The 24,041-nt window shown below is 45.6% G+C and overlaps 1 protein-coding gene across 1 annotated transcript in view; it reads left to right on the forward strand.

The window, feature by feature from the left end:
• Window positions 1-24,041, forward strand: part of TRPC5 (transient receptor potential cation channel subfamily C member 5) — a 172,789-nt gene that overhangs the window by 138,149 nt on the left and 10,599 nt on the right. Inside the window, exons 8-10 of the mRNA XM_006262563.3 lie at window positions 20,110-20,316; window positions 20,511-20,552; window positions 22,494-22,583. Coding sequence (XP_006262625.1) covers window positions 20,110-20,316; window positions 20,511-20,552; window positions 22,494-22,583 — 339 coding nt within the window. The remainder of the gene's footprint in view (window positions 1-20,109; window positions 20,317-20,510; window positions 20,553-22,493; window positions 22,584-24,041) is intronic.

A 24,041-nucleotide genomic window follows, 5' to 3' on the forward strand; every position in this document is an offset into this window, starting at 1 on the left:
TTGTTTATAAAGCAATATTTGTAAGCATTAATATTGACAGGTTCTTATTTCCCTGTTGTATTTACCAGGCAAAAGCCCCATAGGACAGATCCAAGGCTTTTACCCCACTACATCCAAAAGCAGCACAGAAAAGTGTCTTTTAGCTACATGGTGAAAGTCAAAGTATCCAGATGGAACCACAGAGGTTGCAACCCCTTGCGTTACCCTGTCCTTTATTCAGATGTGACAAGCTGAATTAGCTTGATCTCAGACTTCGGCATTCAAGATATTTTGTTAAAAGACAACAGAATGAAAGACAGAGGGAAAATATTATTTTGGGGGAAAGGAATCAAATAAAAGAGATTTATATGGGGATATATTCTACCTGATAGCAGTCCTCTGAACCCTGACTTTTTAAATACATTCCAAAGCTCCTTTTCAACACATTGCAGTCTAGCAAATAAATCACAGTGATACTTAATAAGGTAAAAGAAGATGTATATAGTTAAATCCACATAAAGCAAACTAGCAATCGCTGAGTAAACACAGTCCTTTTGGTGTACATTTTAGTCTGGATTCATGTGATTGTGGCATCTTGTCATTGCTACACTTACAATGAAGGTCATGCTAGCCCTTCCATTAGAGACCCTTTTTCAGGGTGTTCAGGAAATAAAAAGAGACTTCCCTGTTTCCAATGCTTAGAGCCACATATGCAGCTCAGATTTCTATTCAAAAGCATATTTGATCAATTATTAATTTATAATAGTCTGCTTTCCTTTAGTTTACAGGAAATACTTTGAACAATTGTGATATATAACCCAAAGTTCTTCAAATGTGAGTCTAAGTCTGTAGTTAAGTACCTAAATAAGCAGGCTAATTTTTCAGAGATACTGACCATCTGCAGTTCTCATTAGTGTGGGAGGCTTTATAGAATATAATAAAGGGCATAGTCCTGCCCAGTGACCTTGCCAGCTAAGTATGAGCAAACAGTGCTGAAAGTAGATGGCAGGGCAGCAGAAGTAGCACACGATACCTTTGTAAGACATACAGTGGAATAATTATGCAGGCTTCTTAGTATTAATGCTATAATTTTCTTGTTTCTTAATTAAGATGGGAATGCCAGCGTTAGGTGGGAGCATAATGGAAGGGTGTGAAATGCTGAGAAGGGATGAAGTTGTAATAAAATGATAGATAAAGGATACTGAATGGCAATGGAGGAGAAGAGAGAAATGGAAAATGGTAGATAGGTTACTGATAAATCTCTGTATATAATACTGAGTCTGTGCTCTGACTCAAGGAAATCCCAGCAACCCAAAAATCAGCTCTCAGAGTTAGACTTACAGGCTATGCACAGACATTAAAAAAGTCCAAGGTGGAATCAATCTAAGCCATGAGGTTTTTTTGTAAGCGGTGTAGTTTAAATCAGTAGTGAACAGAACACACATTAGCTCTTGGGGGGTGCAATCTTAGACCAGATTCCTCAATTTTAAAACCAGTCTATGTGCCAAACTTCTGGTTTGTTATGGGTATAAACTGGTGTAAGTCGGGTGTACCAGACTGTGTACTCCCCTCTCCAATAGAAGAGAAGGGTCAGCAGGGTGTACATGCTGGAGATGGAAACTGCAGCTTCTTCTCAGCTTCCCCTTCTCCAGTGCCTCCACAGAGGAAGACCAGGACACAATATCTTAACTATATACTTGGTTTATTCAGGTGCAGAATAAAAGGGGAGGGGATAGAATAAACTGGATAGGTGATGAAGATAAATATTTACATATAATACATTCAAGCCAGCAAATAGCAGAACAGTCCCCCAAGACCCACGAGAAAAACCTCGCCCACAGATCCCCAGAGGGTAAGTATGTCCCAATGACCGATGAGTAAGCACCCCAAAATATAAAGCACGATAAACAGTTAATAAACACTCAAATATAAGATGCAGCAAGCAATTAATAAACGCTCCAAAATGTACGGTGATCCCAAACACCCCCCTCCTCTAGAGGAGTCTCTCTAGCATAAACCCCCTCTGATGGGGCTGTCCATTGTGTCCTTCCCTGGTGGGGAACCTCTTGCCTGACAACTCACGCTTCCCAGCGAGTAGGGTCCAGCAAGGGTTCCTGGGGTTTCATCCCCAGCCAAACACATCACTCCTACAGCGGGTGCTCTCAGTCCCCGCGTTGGGTGCGTGGCTCGTTCGCATGCCTGGATGGCTCGGCCTTCTCAGCAGGTTGCGGGCCTGGGCTGCCTCGTGCACGCCCACGGCCAGGGCTCCAGTACAGGTGCGCTGCGGAGCCTGCACTGCCCACGACCCCTTGCACCTGGCAGCAGGAAATGGGGCCCTCGGCCCAACAAGGACTCACCGTGCAGCGGCATCTGCACCGGTGCTGACCCTGTGCTGGTTGGAGACACAAACCGCCTCAAGCAGCTCCCAAGGTCCCGATCCCTCTCAGATCCTACGTGCAGCGACGCCTGCACCGTCCAACCCCATGCCAGGGTTGGAGACCCGAGCCACCTCAAGCAGTTCCCAAGGTCCCGAGCCCTCTCAGACCCTCCATGCAAATAACAGAACAGGTGAGTATAGCAGTCCCCCAAAACCCACGAGCCTGCACTGGCTCACTGTGCTCTCTTGCGGCGAGGGGCTGTGGACGCGGCCACCTGCCACTCCCGTCCGATGGTGGAGTCTTCGGGCTCTTCAGGGCAACTGGAAGTGCCCCTTGGGTATTTCTTCCCCCGCTCTTCCCTAGCTCCGGCTTCTTTCTTCTCCGTCCCTCATCATCTCCCCCATTTGCTGTGCACACAGCTCCTTATATACCCTTTTGAGACTCCGCCCCAAGATGGAAGACTGGCCAATCAGGGGGAGGTGGAGCACAGTTTTCAATTAGGTCTGCTCCTCACCTCACCTCAATGTATAGGTGAGGCCGACTCCTCCCGAGACTCCTCCCCTGCTGGTCTCTAATTGGTGGGTTTGCCCCGCCAAACACTCTGGCAACTCTCTAAGCCTGAGGAACCGGGCAGAGATAGGCAAGCCAACCACACTGGTTTTGTGTGCTGAACTTCTGTTCTGTTACGGGTATAGACTGGTTTCTGATCCCTTATACCGGTAAAAATGTAATGTCTGTACATGGCCACATGAGGCTCTGGTATCGCTACCTTTCTGGTCAGTTAAGAGTGAAATCTGCAGAATCGTTTATCCTGTGTAGAAGCCCATGGTACAAAACATCAGACATGCTTTCCAGTTAATTCACACTCAGAACCCAAATCTAAAAGTTATAAATGGGCATTATCTTTACAACAAAACCTCAACCCCCCAAATTACTTTGAATTTGGGGAGCTGTTGGAATTGGTTTCCCAATTCTGAAAACATCTTATGTGTTTATAATAGATGGACTGAATTCCTATGGCCCAACCATCCCACATTTTGGTGTGTACTGAAATTTCATATCTGGATCCAGGTTGGAAGTTTGCAGACTGAGCCCATTTTTGTCTGGAAAAACAACATGGCTTCTCTTACCTCTTGGCTCCCAGCTTCACCTGTTCAGCAACAAAACACAATTTCCTTTTCTATTGAAAGATTAAGATCCAAAGCTGACATGCCATGTACATAGAGCAAATAGCAAAGGTTAAGAACTGAAGCTGCACAAGCTCATACATAATACATGCAGTGGCATTGGTGCTACCTATGTTGTGAAGTCCAGCCTCTCACAATGCCAGGTAAACACACAGTAATGTTGTTTCCAAAAGGGTCTACAAGTACTAGTCCCTCTCACACACCCTAAGCCATAAGCATCCCCTGGTACTCCATAACACATTCAGGATCATTAATCCAAACCACAAAAGCCTCAGAAAGAAAAGGAGAACAGGCTACAGAAGGAGAAAAGGAGAGACCCAGGATGCTACTGTGACCTTGCTGTAATTTAAACGAGGTATCCCCACAACTCTCTACTTTGCCACTGGTTTATGTGAATGGCTTGATCTGACACCACTGCAGGTAGCTAAATAGCATGCATTGTGTGCTGATAATGCTATCAGACTATCCAAGATGAAGAAAAGGCTCTTATCATCAGGCTGCAGCAGAGGAGAGAGAATGAGCAGCAGAATGAACAAAACCTTTTGTTGCTATCTTTCCTCTGTTTCTTCCTGCTGCTGTTTTGCAGAGAGGCATCTGGCTTGACGACCTTCATGCTTTACTGATTTGTTTGGGTATTTAAATCAAAACTAAACTTGTTGGAACAGCATGGAGGAAAAGAAAAGAACTGTACTGCAATGGCTCTCTTGTCAGCCCAAATCACCTAACTGCACAAAGGACAGCGCAAAGCAAACCTCTGTATTACCACCCAGCTAGAACAGTCCCTGGTCTCCTCATTACCCATTATTGTTTCCATGCAGTGTGCTGGTGGGAGATGAAAAGTAGCAATAATTGGTATGTATAGCCTAAATACATTGTGGAATGTACTGCAGTGCAAGCAACAATAAAAAAATTAATTACCAAATATATCCTATATGGGTAAGATATAAATAGCAGAGATGCTGGAGCATACATTTTCCAAGCACACATAAAATGCTTCCCTTGAGCAGCAAAACCAGCCAAGCTGCAAAATGGAAATGTCCACTTCTATGAAATAATTATCAGTGGAACAGAAAGATTATTGGTTCTTATTATTATTTAATGGGCAGTGAGTGTACATACAGCACTTTACAAGCACATGGGGAGATGAGTCCAATTCGCAAAGGAACTTTCAATTAACATTTATAATTTATGCACATGAAAACGTGCACGGGAACAACTGTCTTTCTAGGAAGTGACGTCTGAGTGGGGGAAATGGGCCCTTACTGGTAGAATTCAGCTAGACCTCTGCTAAATCCTTGCAGTGTTAGGTAACTTCTACTCGAGTGTTATACTGAAGATGACTTCAATCTTAGTTTGCACCACGGCAATTTAATATATAAGGACTGGTGTTTTTTAGAGAGAGGTCAGGTCTGTTTGATGTCCACTTCCTGTGATGCCACACCATTTCAGCAACAGCAACAGCACCAGAACAAGCTGTCTTGGTTTAGACAACAGACAGCAATGAGGTTGAGGGGAGACCAAACAGGGTTTTTAATAACAAGGCTTTTCAAATTCCCTTTATGCTCAGCAGCTCAGATCTGTATATGTGCACAGACCGACCACAGCACCACTTCCTGTGTCTCTCTTAAACTGGTAGCACACTAATTACCTTACCTTTGATACATATGGTATGTGGCCTCTCACAAACAATCAGCTCAGAAATGTGACTAACTTTTCCGCTTAATGGCAGCATTAGGAAATTTCCTAGTCCCTCCATCATTGTCGATTTAATTTTCTTCCATATTGGGAGTGAGTTTTACCTGTGGTAAATACTGTTAGTTGGTGATGGCACTGGGGTTGATTATAATCATGTCCTTTTTTCCCTATGCTGTGTGTGTGATCAGAGCACATTTCTTGCATTAATCTGTATGAAAGGCAGTTAGCTTTTTTGTCTTCTGATACCCTGTATCGTCATGGTTTAAATGGCTCACAGCTATGGCAAAAACCAACTAGGATAGATGTAAACTAAATGGGTTTTTAAGAAGCACAACTTTTCCAACACACTCTAGTCCTTACCAGCTGAACTCATCACACTGAAAGGGACCAAGAACCAGGATTTTAAGAGTCAGCTCCTGTGTGTCTCAAAATGAGACAGCTGCTTAAGTGTGCCCACATCAAATGCATTTTGGAGCTAACAGCAGGGCCCGGTGTATGTTCCTTTCTTCACCAAACTGCAGCGCAGATTCTGGGGACTGCTCTTACAGGGTGGCTGTCAGGACTGCTCAATGGGACATTAGCCGTGAGCATCCTGACACTCTTGGTGCTGGAATTGCAATTGTTGTTGGCCTCTGCGTGATGGGAAAGAGAAGACTCCTTGTACCCTTCCTATGACACATGCAAGCAAAGCCCAGGCACAGGTAGCGGCCACAGCCACAAACATAAAAACATGTCTGGCAGGCAACCGCTTGTTTTCTAGCTTAGCCTAGTTCAGGGGTTCTATCCAGCCCACAAGGCCCCTAAAAAATTTAGAAAAGTAATATTTATCTGCCCTTGAACCAAGGGCAGTAGGAAGCGGCCTCTCACCCGCCCCATGGCCAGCACCCCGCACTGCAGCCACTTGCAGCCCACCTGGGACTGCCTGTGCCTGCTCCGGACAGCCCCGTGCGGGCTGCAAGCGGCTGCAGCAGGGAGCACTGGCCACAGGGCAGGCAAAGGGCCGCTTTCCCCTCCCCCCCCCATGCTCAGCACCAGCTTGTAACCCAGCCCCACTGCCAGCCTGGGTCCCGTGCTGGCTCCTGGCTCGCCCATCGGGGCTGCGCATGGTGACAGCAGCTGCAGCCCCACCGCTTGCCGCGCCATGCAATGTTTGCCACCGCCACCTGTGGGCTGCCCAGCACACGAGCTCTGGGCAGGCAGCAGCAGCAAACTGCCCAGTGCAGCAAGTGGGGGGCCGCAGCTGCTGCTGCCGATGGGCAAGCCCAGAGCCAGCAGGGCCCAGGCTGGCAGCAGGGCAGGTTATAAGCTGGTGCTGAGCATGGGGAAAAGTGGCCCCTCGCTTGCCCTATGGCCAGCACCCTGCACTAGCTGCTTGCAGCCAGCATGGGGCTGCCTGTGCCTGCTCCAGACAGCCCTACGTGGGCTGTGAGCGTCTGCAGCAGGGAGCACCAGCCATGGAGAGGGCAAGGGGCTGCTTTTCCCTGCGCTCAATACCAGCTTCTTCCCTGGTGGCGAACAGGGGGTCGGGGCTGTGCGCTGCCCCCCGCCTATACCACAGGTCTGGGGGGCACTGGGAGTTAGCAGGGTGCACAGGGCCCGCACCAGTGTCCCGGGCCAGTGCCGGTGGGGCCCAGAGCAGGGTGGCAGAAGCGTGGGGTCCTGGCCAGCAGGGACTCTATGGAGCCAGGCCAGCTCCCCCCTCTCCCTGCTGGTGCAGCCCAACCCGGCTGCACAGACCCCTGCCAGCCTGTGCCCCGCTTTGGGCCCTACCGGTGCTGGCCCTGGGACATTGGTCCCAAGATGGTGACCAGGGGGTGGGGCACCCATCAAGGGGTGTGGCTACCCACGTGGCCCTCGACAGCCTGCCAAAACTGGGTAAGCGGCCCTCCACCCAAAATAATTGCCCACCCCTGGCCTAGTTATTGGCTATACTGTATAATAAAACACAGAAGCAGCACACAGCCTTTTTTTGTGCCAGCCAGGAAGAGAGTGAGATCTCTCTCTCTGTCTCTTATTTTTTCCAGACAGATATATATTCTTAGAATGTGTTTTCCTCTTGTTAGTAAAATGGCAGTAATATCACTACCCTTCAGCATAGCATTGAAAGGATAAATTATTGATTCATTCATTGTTGTTAGTGTGATAATATTGTCTGAAGATGTCAAAGTGCTGAGTGCCATCATCTCTGGAGAACGCTGTAGTTGATCAGCTCTAGCTCTATTATGACCCTGCAGCAGGCCAATTTATATTAGCCACAATGCTCAATGAAATGGCACAACCTAACAAAACTGTGCTGAAATAGCCAGATTGGACCTAGGGCTATGTAGCCTTTACAAGATAGTGAAGCAGATCCTCAGCTGGTGACAATTCTCACTTTCTGTTTCAGCATGGGGGGTTGTAGGCTCATGTAGGCTCATAGCAATTGTCTCAGGTTTCTGGGATTTCAACTAATTAATTGTCCATTATCTGTCTGTATTGTCTATGATTTGGTGTCTTCTATAGGTTAGTTACAGAGCCAGGGTGCCACTGTCCCCTAGCTCTTTGCATTGTTATATTGGAGTTTCTTGTGGAAGTTTTGCCCTTTGGGTATTTTCCTCATAGGAGGATTCCAATTTTCTTCCTTCCAGACAGTTCTTTTTTATTATTTTTCTAGACATTTGCAACTTTGTGCATTAAAAGAGATTCTTTCATAGACATCACTGCTTTAAGCTTTCCATTCAGCCACATCTGTGTCAGTGAAGTCCATAGCAATTTAGTAAATTGAGGCAAGGGTCTTACCACTTTTATTCCCTCTGCCCAAGCATCTGCTTGGCTATTTGTACATATTTCTCAGTCGGTCCATTGATTTGCAGGTTATACAGACTAATAATTGTGTGTCTATGTGAAACCCAACCCCTTGCAAACTTTCAAAATTCCTCATGCTCACATCATGGTGAACATTGCCTCGTGTGATTTACTACAGTGCTGGCTAATGGGAAGGTAGTTGAGTTGTTATGAAAAAATTACTAATAATCATCTACCAGTAGGTTGCAGTTTTCTCTGTGGTGCACGAAATCAGTTGCCAGTTGCTGCCAAGCTCTCCTAGGTGCCTTAGGAATGCCATGCAGTCCTGGCACTGAACCTTGGCACAAATGACTGTTTCATCTCTGTGCTTTCTTGTTGGGCCAATGCTGTGTGGGTCTTTTGCCTCTTTTGCACAGTTCGATGCTGAAGAGTCCTTCATGAATCTCGTTCAGGATCTCTGGGCACCTTTTCTTTAAAAACACCATCTTCTCCCCTTCTGGCATTAAGAATTGCGTGAGAAAAGCTCTGCCAGAGGAATTTCACTTCAGGGCCTGTATTTTTTTTTCCTTTTTCTTTTGTGCGTTTTTTTGCTGGGCTGGTGCCAGTGCTTTTGGTGTGGAGCCCTTTCCTGCACCAGTGATGCTCCAGGTGTTGCTTGCAGAACATTTTCTTGTTGTCATCGTAGTATTTAAAGGTGATGGTATCCTAAATGTTTTGGAAAACTTGTCCGGATTGCTGTGCCTGGAGCACTCAGTGATTTTCTTCCCCCAGCTCTTGTAGGGGTGCTGTGATTTCTGCTGGTCTCCATGAAAATCTTATTAGGTAAGTTACTACTCATGATATGGTTTCCAGTTCTTTTGGGGAGGCTGGTGCTTTTAACTGCCTTATCACTTTCATTGTATTTGTGTCCTGTCTTACAATTGCTTTTTCTATGCTGTTTCCAAAATAACTCATTTGTGTTTTACTATGATTCAGTTTTATTTTGCAGCCGCTCATCCCCGAAGTAGCGCTAGTAGGTTTTTATCACTCTCTGGTACTTCCAGGTATTATAATATTATCAACAATGACCTTGACTCCTACCAGTCTTTCTAGTAATTCATTCATGCTTTTCTAGACTATTTCTTATGAAGATCACGTATCAAGGAGCATTCTCTTGAAGTGCCATCTTCTAATTGAAGTTTTGAAAGTGGTTAACATGCTACAATCTTTGTTTTGTTTGAGGATCAGTACATTGAAGCTAAATACAGACATTCAAAAAGCCTGAGGCAGAATCTATCTAAGTTATGTGGTTTTTCTGTCAGTGTTACGTGGTTTTATCTATATTATGTGGTTTTAGATCAGTAGTGAACAGAACACACATTCGCCCTTTGGTAGAGGGGGATGCAAATCTTAGATCAGCTTCTGACATTTTTAAACCAGTCTATGCAAACTTCTTTTCTGTTATGGCTATAGACTGGTTTCTGATGACTTATACTGGTAAAAGCATAATGTCTGTACCATGAATGGATTTGCTGCAGAGAAGCAGCAAGTGATGTTATCTAAGGTGGATAGACTAGTGTTCCTATAAATGCTTTGCGTATATCTTCAAGTTCTGTGCACATCCAGCGTGTTTTGTTTTTATTGCAAGCATCAAGCAAACCTTTTCCCAAGTGCCTTCTCAGCTATACTCCACTGTGACAAATGCTGTTGTTTTTTCTCCTTTTCTGTATTCAGTCTCAGGAACACAGTTTACTAATGTCCTGCTGTTGGTTTTGATTTGCAAGGTTATATCTTCTGGACCTATTCAGTTAGTTACATATGTTTCATCCTAGCCTTTTCCTTATTCTGTAGAGTAGCCAAAAAGAATTCTGCACTGCTGCTGCTAAACTGCTGTCCTTGGATGTGTTCTTCAATTGCATGGACTGTACATGCCTGTATAGTAGGCTCATGCAGAATGGTTTGCTTTGGATATCTTGCACACATCTTCCCAGGGCTACTAATTTCTTTAACTTTGCATGACATCTCCTGCAAACCTGCTGTCTCAGCCTTTGCAATGGACTTTTCTTTTAACGTGGCATGCAGTTCTACTCTTGTCTCTCTGTTGCATCTGCCTGATTGCCACTCAGCCCTGACTGCTGCTGGTGAGTATTTTCATCTGCCCTTTCGACTTCTGATATGCTCTGGCTATTCTAATCACTTTTTCTAATTATGTTAAATAGGCCATCAGTAACTTCTTTTGTTTTACACCTTACTTCCCCCCCACCATTAAGATTCAATGTATCCCTTATGCCAGGCATGAGGTGGCAGCAACAAGGGCTGGCTTCAGTTTTGGGGTACTAAATATATTTTTCCTTGGCTTGAGCTCCCATGCAGAAATCTGGAAACACTAAATTAATTACTAAGAGGTCCCGCCTAAACAAAAAACCCCTCTTCACAAGCAACATAACCAAAAAACCCCCAGACTGAATACAGAAAGCATCACGAATGCAATGTGAAACACTACTATCTAACTACACCGCATAGTCTATACGTTGCGATGCACCAGGGGAAACTGCTAGAGAACGCGGGTCCTTCGGCGGTGCAAAGGGCCCCTTGGCGCTCTCAGAGGGGTAGTGGCATGACAATCTTTGCTCCCACAGAAAAGCTGTATATGTGTGTGGGGAGTGACTGTGGGGCCAGAAAGTATGCATGCACCCCATACTTCTGGGCTGGATTATACGACCTGCTGAAATGGAAACTTCAGGAAAACTCCAAGGCTAGGGACAGACATTCAAAAAGCCCAAGACTAAATTGATTCAATCTTTGCAGGTTAATCTAACCTGCTTAGATTTAAACGATTTGCAAGTGAAGACATTCATTCTTGATTCTGGAAATGCAGCCACATGCTTGCAATGGCTCAGGCACTGGGGGGCACTACAGCATCCGTTCCACAGCAGCCGCAAGGCTGGAGGGAAGCTGACCTGGGGGGCATGGCCAGGCCCCCCAGCAGGCAGCTAAGTATGATTGGGGAAGGCTTTAAATCCCCACCCTGGCCTGTAGGAACCCCAGCCGGGGTGTGCCTGGAGGGGCAGGGGGGAAGCAGCCCTTGCCAGGCTTGTTCCCAGGGTCAGACATTGGCTTGGGCAGTGCCTCAGGTGAAGGGAGGCAGAGTGGAGATTCAATTCCCCTGTCTCCCCTCTTAAGCATGGGCACAGGGACCCCAGCTGGGGTCTGCCTGGCTTTCCCCCCTCCTCATGTGGCAGGGAGGCTGGCCAGCCATGAGCCACCTGGCATGGCCCTGCCATCCGTCCAAGGCTGCGGCTGCAGGACTGTGGCTGTGGGGCAGAGCCAGGCTGGCCTCCAGGCATTGCTGAAAGTGGACACAGAGGGGCCAGCCCGGGCTGGGCTCTGGGGGCCAGGCACTTCCCAGCTGGCTCATGGCCGGATTGCTCCTGGCTCCCTGTGCCCAGGCCAGGCAGGGCTGTCATGGAGCCACAGCTGGCTGAAAAGGGGCGGTGCTGGGCCTTGAGAGTGGGGCCCTTCCCAGCTACCTGCAGCCCTGTGACAGCCAGGCCCAGGAGTGGCTGCTGCCCAGGCTGGCTCAGAGGCACTGACGGCCCCCAAGCCCAGCAGCTGCCCATTGCAGCCACCGCCGCCCCCCCATCCTGTGCAGCACCTGGTGGCTACAGCCACTCCACAAGCTGTGCGCTGGCCAGGGCCAGTGGGACACTTCTGCCTCCTTCGCCTCCAGCTACCGCTGCCACCCCTCTCGTGCGGCTCTGGATGGCGAGCGGGAAGCTGGATCCCAGCAGCTTCTGCCCAGCTCATGGAGCTCTGGCTCCCGCTCTGGTGCTGCCCACCCAGCGGGATGAGCAGTCCCTGCGGGCAGGCGGAGCGGATGGAAGGAGTCCAGGAGCTGGAGCCAGAGCTCCACGCACTGGGCAGGAGCCGCCAGGGTTGAAGCTCCCCAACATGGGGCGGCAGGAGCAGCACCACGTGGGGCGGCAGAAGCAGGAACCGCACCTGGAGGTGAAGGGAGCAGAACAGCCCTGCTGGGCCCAGCCAGTGCGCGACTTCCCCTCGCCTCCAGCGGCTCCTCCTTTTCCCGCTGCTGCCCCTGCTGTGCCACGCCACGTGGGGAGGGGGGTGGGAGGCCCCAGCGTGCCGTTTGCTGAGCACGTGGCCAAAACACAGACCACAAAATAGAGGGACACACAAAAAACACAATATACAACCCAAGTGTGTGTAGGTGTTACACATATATCACCTCCATTTTGAAAAGTCTTTTTTATCAACTGTCAGTGATTTTCATAGGACAACTAATTGGATTCCATGAAAATCCCATGGATCGCTCATAGGAGAAATATGTTGTGATTCTTGGTATCAGAAAAGGAATCATGGGAAAATAATGGACTCGGCATAGATCTGTATACTTGCTGGTTTATCTGCTAGTCAGTTATCTTAGTACATCCCCTAATTTCACTTGTGAAAGACTTTGCTTCTAGGTACCCTTTTTTTTTTTTTTTTTTTAATATTTGGCCCTAAATAGCTCAGCTAGCCTGTTGAGATTTTCATATGTTTTAATGAGTTTGCCAGTGGAAACCCATGCTCTGCACTTGCACCTGTCTTTTGCCAGTGCTTCCTGGAAAATGAGCAGCCTTCTGGACTGCGAAGTACCGGCCTGAGGCCGTGTAAAGAGCAACTCCAGTATCTTCTGCCTCCGAGTCTGTTTCTCTGAAATGCTTCCAGTTTCAAAGTCCATTCATTGGTGGCACATTTCTCATGTTAATTTGTATGAAAGGCAGAGTTAGCTTTTTGCCTTCTGATACACTGTATTGTCTTGTTTTAGATGGCTCACAGCCATGGCAAAAACCAGCTAGGATAGATGTAAACTAAATGGGTTTTTAAGAAGCACAGCTTTTCCAACACACTCTGTCCTTACCAGCTGAGCTCATCACACTGAAAGGGACCAAGAACCAGGATTTTAAGAGTCAGCTCCTGCATGTCTCAAAATGAGACAGCTACTTAAGTGTGCCTGCATCAAATGCATTTTGGAGCTATCGGCAGGGCCCGGTGTATGTTCCTTCCTTCCCCAAACTGCAGTGTGGATACTGGGGACTGCTCTTACAGGCCTGCTGTGCCCAACTCCACTAGAGTGGGTGGCAGGAGTGCTCAATGGGACATTAGCTGTGACACTCTTGGTGCTGAAATTGCAATTGGTGATGGTCTCTGCGTGATGGGAAAGAGAAGACTCCTTGTACCCTTCCTATGACACATGCAAGCAAAGCCTAGGCACAGGTTGCAGCCACTGCCACAAACATAAAAACATGTCTGGCAGGCAACCACTTGATTTCTAGCTTAGCCTAGTTACTGGCTATAACATATAATAAAATACAGGAGAGCACACAGCCTTTTTTTGTGCCAGCCAGGAAGAGATTGAGATCTCTCTCTCTATCTCTTTATTTTTTCCAGACAGATATATATTCTTGGAATGCGTTTTCCTCTTGTTAGTAAAATGGCAGTAATATCACTACCCTTCAGCATAGCATTGAAAGGATTAAATTATTGATTCATTCATTATTGTTAGTGTGATAATATTGTCTGAAGATGTCAGAGTGCTGAGTGCCATCATCTCTGGAGAACGCTGTAGCTGATCAGCTCTAGCTCTATTGTGACCCTGCAGCAGGCCAATTTATATTAGCCACAATGCTCAATGAAATGGCACAACCTAACAAAACTGTGCTGAAATAGCTGGATTGGACCTAGGGCTATGTTGCCTTTACAGGATAGTGAGGCAGATCCTCAGCTGGTGAAAATTTGGGATTGCTCTTCTACCCTGAGGGAAACAAGTTAACAATTAGTATGCTGCTAGCCCAGGATTTAGGAAACCTGGCTTCAGGTCCCTTCTTACCACAGACTTCCTCAGCCACCTGGACTACTGCTATTTTTATGTGCCTCAGTGCCTTGTCTGTAAAATGGGGATAATGGCATTGCTGTACCACATAGGGTTGCGTGATGATAAATGCATTAAACATGGTGAAGTGCTCAGATCCTCTGGAAATGAGAGCCACCGGCTATTCCCATACAAGACAGACTTCCATCAATGGAGCAATTTATACCAAGTGAGGATGTGGCCCATAATGTGGCAAAACAAGATCCTAAACCATATGGCAAGGGGAATGGAGACCTTTAGAAAATGTTTTTAAAAAATGTAAACAACAGATTTTCTACTTAGCGATGAGAATGAGATAGGTGCTTGAGCCAGCCTGGATCATTAGCGTGGTAGGTAATTATTCCAAATCTGGCAAATACATCACTCCTGTTGAATTAGGAAACCAACCCTGGTGGTCACTGAAGTAAGATGGCTACAGCAATTCCACTAGGAGAGCTTTGGGAGTGATTAAATGGTGACAGAGATTAATGAAAAGGTGGCAGAGATTCGCCAAAAGATTGTACATGCACCACCATCTCACTATGATGGAAACAGCTATGATTTCTCCAAGAGAAAAATGCCACATCTTGCATGCCTGTTTTCTTCATGGGGGGAAGGAGTCCCAGGTTTTGGGCTCAGCCATTTTAGGGCTAAAATGTGTTAAAGCTAAAATGGTGAATGATAGCTTGGAGAAAGAGCAGTGGTAAGCGGCAGGGAGGTGCTCTGCAGGAACTTGGAGAAGGGACAGCAAAATCAAACCTTGAGACGAATACAGAATTGCTATGGCAACAAGGGCACGTTAAAGAGCACAGGAAAGACTAGTCAATGGTTTTTCATAGGAGAACTATATTCTGATCCCTGGTAACAAAAAAGGAATCATCTGCGTGTAACGGACTCAACACAGCCCTGGCCGCAGCTTGTCTGCAGCAGTGTTCGAGTGCCATGGGCTCCAGACTTGCAGCGTGGCCTGACCTCTAAACAGATCTGGGGGACGCCCTGACCCTTTATGCTTCATGGGGAAAGGGCACTTTTTGTTAAGGTGACCTTCAAGTCCTGGCTAACAGCCTCCCTCAGGAGAACCAGTTCCAGCACCAAATGATCAGAGAGAATAGAAGCTCCTGGTGGTCGGAGTAAATACTCCTGGTGGCTGGAGTAAATGCAAATGTAGCACTAAGTATATTGCAAGTAAATTGGAGTAAATGCAAATGTAGCACTAAGTATAAGTATACGTATGTTGAGACACCTGGATTCTGCCTGGTGTCACAGTCACATTTTTGTTCCGTTTGCTCTGTTTCTAGCCTCCCGATAAAAGCAGCACTTTTCTCCCTGCAAAAGTTTCAAAATGAACCGTGTCACCTTGCCTTATTAGTGTTTGATTACAAGTAATAAATAATAAATATAATAAATACAGAGCCTTCTAAGAGGAGTTCGAAGTCAGAACCCAAAAGACTACACAGCCCAAATACATTAGACCATAGTCATCTGTGATGCTACTGCAGCAAAATCAGCACATGGAAGAAACAAATTTGGTACTGTTTGGTGAAACCCACAGCTCAAAGCAGGGGAAGAGAGTCTAAAAATCCTTTGTTTTATGCTGGTTTATCACTGAAAGATTTTGCCACTGAAGCATGTTATGAGGAGAGACTGGAACGAGGGGAGGGTAGCTGCCCGGCGTTCAAGAACATTTTCAGTAAAATTGAAATGTCTTTCAATTGCACATTCCCAATGTAAAATGACTGCCAAAAACATTTGCTTTTAATTGCTCAGGTTCTCAAAACATCAATGCAAATAATAGGAACAGCCTTGGTTTGCAAACTGGAGAATTCACAACAGCAGAGGAAAGTAAGTTCAGGAACCTGGCCTTGGCTTGGTGCAGCTCTCAAAAGAAACAAGTGCAATTGTGGATGGGTCACAAATGAGCCTGGACCAAGGGCTCCTAGCCCAACAGATAGGTGCATTTACATTTACAGGGGCCAGCTGAAACTTGCTCAGAAAGTCCCACACAAAACTGCATATTCCAGGAAGACTTCCTTAGCCTGGGCTCAAAGCCTCCCCCTACACCTGTATCCCTACCTTTCACTCAGCCAGAGAGAAAAAGGGTTTGATTTCTCCTCCCCCCCAAAAGCCCTTCCTACAAACCAACCTAACACCCCTACCAAAAGCACTTATATCTTACAGCCAACTCACCCCACACCCCTCTTATAATGTGCTGGAAGGAATTACCACCAATTCACCACAGCTGGAGAAGCCGGACACCCTAATAGTCCCTGAGAAGCACAGCAGGCCATGATGGGCTTTCTTCAGAGAGTGTTAACCCTCTCCCTGCCAAGCTCTGGATTGCTCAGCCCAGATCAAGAAACACACTCGATACCTGAAGGCAGAATTTAGGTCCTTAAGTGCAAGGTCATGGTCCTCAGTACCTATGTTTAGGCGCTGCTAACAACGGAGGCATTCAGCTCTGAAGGTATCTCCGTTTCTGACATTGCAATTCTGCTTTGGCCTTGACAAGGATGAGCAAGTTGGTGCCCATCATAGCAGCCCTTCTGAGGTTGGCTGCTGAAGCCATTCAGGGTTGCACAGGATAATTAGAGATACATGGAGCCCACGAGAGAGAGTGTGTGGGCATGCCCGTGTGAGACTAGGAGCATGACCTTTTGCCTAGTGGTTACAGCTGGCAGGTAGGGGGACAGAACAGGACTGATTCTTCCAACCCCTGGTTGTACTGAGTAAGGCCTGGAAACGGGCAGGACTCAAAATGCTGTCCTGTCCTCAGCATTTCCCTGCTGCTGAGGATAAGCTGCTCCCCGCTCTGTGCTGGCATTTGTGCCTTGCAACCCTCCTGTTGGCCCATTTTGAGGAGTAGCTTCTAGGTTGGTTTGAAGCTGCACATACATCTTCCATGCTCCTCCATAAAGTTGCTGTTTCTTTCAGTCCCTTCCTGTGCACTTATTGTTCACCCCTCTTCAGCGGGCCTGGCTAATCTATAACATGAGCCCAAAGGCAAGGCAGATGGCCTCCATGATCTTACCTGTGTTCCCATGGAAGACTTGGCTCTGACATGGTACTGTCCTCATCCGATTAAATCACTGTGTGGATTGAATCAAACGTGTTCTTGAATCATGCTACAGCACTTTTGAAGTCCAGGACTGTAGCCTGATTTGGGCACATGGCTTTGGTCCATCTCAGCTGCCAAGACCTGTCTGAAACAATGGGGTATTACCACGCAGCTATGCCACGTCCTAGTGTGGTAATGATTATTATAGACTTTCTTACATACAACCACAACTCCTCCCGCTACCCTCTTACCCCTCCCTGTTCACTTCATTGTGTTACTGCCTCAGGCCCAGCCTGTGGGTTTGCAGATTTGCGCCTAAAGGAAGTATCTGCCAAAGCTTAAATTCAAGGACTGCCCCCTCTCACTAGGCACAGTGTTGCTCAGGCTAAATCATCATATTGTTGGATTAACCTGATGTCAGGTACTGTTAGTATAAACGTTAAACATCCAAACAGCTGAAATGTCACAGCCGTCAGCCCACTGCTGAATCCTAGGCTGACAATACATAATACACTTCCTTGCTGTCTCCATTAAGAGTCACACTGCAAGCTGTGCAGCACAGCTCAGGCTGAAGCCCTCTTCTTCCTTTTATGTTTAGCATCATGATTTCTAGATAGTGTATGAAACCATGACACTTTTAAGGCACAGACAGAAATGACAGTTTTCGCCTGTCTGGCACCCAAAAGTACTTTACATCCATGACCAAAGAGAAGTGTATGGCTGCAGAGTACTTTAACAGGGCCTGATCCTGCAAAAATCTGAACCCTTATTGCATGAGGGTTCAGAAGAAGATGCTCCAAAATGGAGTGCTTTCAGTAACTCGTGTCTGCGCTGCCTCCCAGCCCAGTGGTGGTTTCAGAATAGGAAGGGGGAAAGGAAGTGAAGGGAGTTCGGCCCCACCTTAGGGGGGCTCAATCCAGCTGCCCCACCCTCCAGCATTGGTTGGGGAACCCTCAGAACAAGCTCCTATTCTGCTCCCTTTCCCTCCTGCTGGGCTGGGAAGGGAGAGGGATGGGCAGTGCTAGGGAAAACCACCTGCAGGCTCGCTGCCAGGAACTGGATTCCCCAACCCCCAGGACCCAACAGTGAACTTCTGTCAGGTTTGAGGGATTGTTGTAACTCGTGGCACTTCCTGCAAAGCGTCATGAGTTACAACGGAGAGCTGCTCTTTTGTCTGCACCTTTAAGATGACCAAGAGGTGTTTTGAATTAACTACAGAGAGTCAAGAAATCCTGGCTTTATACAAAGAAATCTTTCCCTAAGTTCTGAGGAGAATATAAGATTGGCCAAAACTCTTTTTTTAAAGTTAGACAAGGTTCTTTGGGTAAATCCAATACATTTTATTAGACCAACTCAAATAGTTGGAAAAATTCTTCTTAGCAAGCTTTCAGGGAAGAATGCCCTTTGTCTGGCTGAGGAAGCATCTGCAGGTGGTCTGTGCTCTTCCTGGATGGAGTGGTAAGGCAGCCAGAGGCCAGGACCTATGCAAGAAAGACAGTCAGTTAAAATGTAAATCGAGGTGGTCAGTAGGTGAGAGACAGGTGGGGGGAGAGGGAATGAAAGTAGCTGTAGTCAGAGGATGACTACAGGAGGGTGGGAGGGAAGGGAATGAGAATAGGTGGTAAAAAGTGGAAGGTTTACCTGGGGAGTCAGATGTCAGGCAGGTTATAATGTGTCATAAATCCAATGTGTATATTTAGTCCATGATTTTTTGTATCCAGTAGATTGTTGAAGTGAAGTGCATAGGCTTGTCTGTGAAGGGTATTTTTTAAATTCCCTTTGAGGATTAGAACTGAGAGATTGGAGAGAGAGTGGTTTTCTTGTGAGAAATGTGCCTCCACCGGTAATTGGGTATTCTTGTCTTTGATAGATTTTCAGTGTGTGTTCATTCTGGTACACAGTTGTTGTTTGGTTTCTCCTACATGTTTTCCATCAGGGCATTTGGTGCGCTGGTGAGATACATTACATTTCCTTTCTGGAGGTGCAGGTATAAGATCCAGGAACGGTGATGGTTCTGTTGTGGGCTGTAGTAAATGTGGGGGTGGTGGAAATGTGTTGGCAGGTTTTACATTTCTTGACCCCGCATGGTCTGGATCCGTTCAGTGTGTTTTGGGCTGTAGGATGTTTGTTTCTGGTGATGAGGTTGGCGAGGTTCAGTGCTTGTTTAAAGGATAGGATGGGTGGTTCTGGGAAGATCTCTTTGAGAACTGGGTCTCCTTCTACTATGGATTAAAGTTAGACATTTTAGGGGCTGGATTGTAAGCTATTTGTGACAAACACCATCTTTCAATGGTGTGTTAGTGCAGAGCCTAGCACAACAGGCCATGGTTCCTGATTGTGACCTGAAACACTTGCTATGCATCTGTAAAATGGGGCTTATAACTTATCCATCTTTATGGAATATTTGGAATTCTTTGAATGAAAAGCCCTGAGAAGTGCAAACTATCACGGTGATGATGTGTAAATAAATAAATGCATTTTGTGTTTAATCCTGCATAAAATACGATGCATAGTCAAGGTTTAAAATCTGAGGCATAAGATAATGTGTTGTTTTTGTCATGACTGATTTTATTTCATCTTAATTTTATAGAAGCTGAATTGATAGTTGCTTTAAAAAAATGCTTAAGATTTCTTTCCAGTCAAGTTCATGAGTACTTTTGCAAACTTGGGAATGAGAAATTATAACCCTAAGAAAATTAGAGTTGACAATCTTGTTATTTTCCTCCGCTGCGTGTTCATGCCCTCACAGATGGAAAAGTAGCATAACGATTTTTCCCTCACCTCCTCTTCATCCTCTGCCAGTGAAACCATCAACAATGGCATCACAAACCATAAATTATTGATAAAGTCAGACTTCTACATTTGAAACACTTTTCCCTGAATGCTGGAATCACTCCATTCCTAAAGAGTCAATATTTTTATACTCTGATACATTTCAAAGTAATTTTTAAAATTGCACTGGCAACAAGGGCTAGAGAAGAACTGATCTTGCTTCTCAATTGTCAGGTGGAATCCCCCTCAGCATGCCTGACTTAATACAGCTATCTTTGTGTCCATGTTAATATGTACCCTGTGTTTCTCAGTGTTTCCTCCAATGCAGCTTGACTGAAGTTGATAATGCTCTTTTTCCCTCTCCCCCAGGACCATGCAGACATTGAGTGGAAGTTTGCAAGGACCAAGCTCTGGATGAGTTACTTCGATGAAGGCGCCACACTGCCCCCTCCTTTTAACATTATCCCAAGTCCCAAGTCAATCTGGTACCTTTGCAAGTGGATTCATTATCGACTGTGTCCCGGCAAGGACTCTGAGGATGAACAGAAGAGGCATGAAAACCTAAAAACATTTACAGTAAGGAGCCTAACATCTTAACGTCTCATTTTTCCAGAGTATTGTTTATTAATTCAGGCTACAGAGGCCAAAGTTCTTCTGGGGCTGGTAAGAGGCTACTGCTTGTACTACAGCAGCCTAAGCACCATTGGGAGATTGGGAGACATGACTTAACTGATATCCATACAGTGTGCATTTACTTTTTTTAATTTCAGGAACGGCACGCTGACAACCTGATCCAGAATCAACATTACCAGGTAAAGACTCCAGTACTTGAAGTCTTTTTTGCCTATTATTTGCTCCTGTTTGATTTTTGACTACTTACCTGCTGTGTTCCTATGATATATTTTGCCAAGTGTAGGAGCTCCAAAAAGTTTCTGCTTACCACAGAAAAAAATACACACAGCTTCTTCCAAACAGCCTGTGTGGCTCAGGAATCATCCACAGGCCTTTTCTCTCTTCAAGTAAAGAGAAAAGCTTCTGAGATGAAATCATCTTCCCACTGAAGTCAATGGCAAAATTCCCTTTGACTTCAGCAGGGTCAGGATTTCATGCCAGGTCTCCTTCTGAGAGAGGTGAAGAAACATCCTGATCAACAAGTCAAACATTTAGGGATTTTTTTTTCTCAATGGATTCCCAGACTTAACACAAAAAAGAGGTGGGATTTTTTTTCTTCTACTAAGGAGAGCTCAGATAAGAGAAATGTTTTCTCCTGCTGCTAAGAATCTTGCAGCTTTTATTTGATCTCAGCCTGCCTGTCTTCAAGAATTCATCAGATTCCATCTGCAAAAGGATGAATTCGTGTTTAGAAATACCAGCTTTTTAAATCCAATCTAATTCATTATGTTACCACTTTGGAAGGAAAAAATAATACTTACCACCTCCTCACCCCCCGCCCATGTGATTTACTATACCTCATTTCCAAGAGTGATGGATGATTCTGAGTACCCAATACCCTAGAGTGATGTATTTTTCAGAGGACAAGTGCTTCGCAATTTCTGAAAATCAGACCTCTTCAACATGTCTGAAGTTGGGTAGCTCAGGTATAAGGGACCCACAATCAGTAGGCACTTTTGAAGATGTAGATCTCATTGCTTTTCAACTTCATGGTACTGTTCACAAATACTAAGGCTAAGATTTTCAAAGTTCCCCAAGAAGATACAACCTTTAAAAACTACACAGTAAATAATTAACCTTGAATTAACTTTCCTAGATAAAATGCTTTTTGGGTTCATTGTCACCATTTATAGGTGTGAAAACTTAGATGCTTTTGAGGCAACATATCTACTAAACACGTGATCATATATCTGCTGAAAAATATGTCTCTATTTGTACATGTATACTTGTGCACATAAATGTAGTAAATAAATAGCAGTTTGCTTAGGTAAGTACACAAGTTGATACACAAATGCAGGTACAAGGGAGCATGTTGTACAAATGAACATCTTCTCACAAAAATCTGTACTGAATTGAATAGCTAAAAGGACATGAAACTAGTCCCGAAACACCTGATCCTGCAAAATGGTGATCATCCTCAGCTGCCAGTAGGATGTTCAAGGAGCCTAGCAGGATGGAGTCCTTAACCTACCCTTTAAGACAGAGCATGCCCTTGAATAGTTACTTCCTTCAATGAAAACAGTACATGCATACACCAGCTAATGTGGCTCTACATATAGTTATAAAATTAGCCTGTTCTTTAGCATATGCATATTTTTTTCTCTGGTACTGCCCATGACTCCACTATGTGCTATAAACAAAAAACCAAATGAGTTGTTTTAGCAATTTCAGACTATATTGCACGTACACATCAGACTTGTAATATTGAAAGTGTTTTACAGTCATTGACTAATTAACTGAGACAGAGGTTAAATGGCTTGAAATCATGTACAAAATAAAGGAAGCTGAGAAATGAAATCTCATTACACGCAGCCCTTGTTATTTGTACATAACACTAGCATAACACATTGACTTATAGCACTTAACCACTGAGCTTTTAAGCTGCACGATACATATTGCTGTACCGAGGTTCATCGTATTTGAAAGAACATGTTCCATTTTCACCAGTAAGGAACAATCAGTAACTCTGTAGAGAGTGGAGTAAAGAAGGCTGCTGAGTTAGAGTACAGTGAGATAAAATGAGAATGAGTCAATGGGTCTCAGCTAGCAGTTGAACTCTTCAATGTTGTTTTATGTTTCAGGAAGTGATCAGAAATCTAGTAAAAAGATACGTTGCAGCAATGATAAGAAATTCCAAAACCAATGAGGGGTTAACTGAAGAAAATTTTAAGGTAATTCTGTATTACAGTTACCTACAATAGTCATTCATTTTGTTATGCTCTCAGGGTGGATAAAAATCAACGATTAAAAAAACAAAACAGATTTTTAATTTTTTTAAAAAGCTTGGCTGGGATGATCTAGTTGGGGATGGTCCTGCTTTGAGCAGGTGACTGATCTAGATGACCTCCTGAGGTCCCCTCCAACCCTAAATTTCTATTATTCTATGATTCTATGATTTCTTTTTATTTTTAAGATGCTTTTTTTGAAAAAATAAACCTATATATAGTTTTAGTTTAAGATATGTTAAAGCTCAAAGATATCATGGAACAGGGGCTATAACTTCTAATTATATATTGTCTAAGACAATATATTCATGTAACCTTTTCAGAAAAGTTTTATAAATGGATCACAACAGGCCATGTACTATATTAGGGGCCCAATCTTATGGGGTTCCTTGAGGCTTCTCTATAGATTCATAAAGATTAACGAAAACTAGGGCTGCACCAACAGAGATATTTGGGGCCAATACTGATGGCCAATTTTTAATGAGCCATATTGGCCAATTCCGATCTGAGTGCTGATATGCAGCTGGCAATCTTGGAGAGCAGCGGCCGGCTGGTAAGTCTGTTGTGGGGGAAGAGGCATGGGGGGGGGGAGAAGATTGAGGCCCCTGCGGTGAGGGAGGGGCTGGGGCAGGCACTGCACAGCCAGGGCAGAGTGCTTGACAGGAGGTGTGGGGGCAGGGAGGAGAGAGCTTGGCGCTGCCCCCATCCCCAGCCCACAGCAGCAGCCTGCCCTAGCCCCGTGCACAGATCTAGGGGCACACATCCCCCATAACCTCCCAGGGTGCATGCAGAAGTGGGAGCTGCCTCCCCCCTCCCTGTGCCTCTTGGATGAGCTCACGCTCTGTCCTGCGCCCCACCCCAGCTGGGCAATGCCTGCCCCTGCCCCTGCCTCTGCTCCATTCCCTTCCTCACTGCTGGGGCCTCTATCTGCCCCTTCCCTGCCCCCCAGCTTCCCTTCACCCACACCAGACTTACCAGCTGAACCAGGCTGCTCTCCACACTACCAGGCTGCGCTCCTGGCCATCTGCATGCTGCGCTGTGGGTGTGTGCATTTATCGACGATATTATCATCCACATCGGCCAAAAAAAGCCAATTGCCAATACCGTTAATTTTCCTTATATCAGTGCCGATCCGATATAGGACCAATGTATTGGTGCACCTCTAAAGAAAACCAGTCTTCCCAATGAGACTTGGTGCTCAGTCTAGAAAATCCCATTAAGTATCTCTGTGATGCCTAGATTCAGTTCTCAGCATGTGGATTGGTGTCTTCAGAGATAACATCCTTGTTAACAGCAGTATATGAAAATGAGAGATAACAGACCTGATTATCTACCCATCAGCCCTCTTATGTCTGCAAGTTTTGCAGTCAAGCCCTTACCTCTCTCTAAAAGCGCAAAGTTTCA

Source organism: Alligator mississippiensis, chromosome 8, assembly GCF_030867095.1.
Source record: "Alligator mississippiensis isolate rAllMis1 chromosome 8, rAllMis1, whole genome shotgun sequence".
NCBI classification, from domain to species: domain Eukaryota; kingdom Metazoa; phylum Chordata; order Crocodylia; family Alligatoridae; genus Alligator; species Alligator mississippiensis.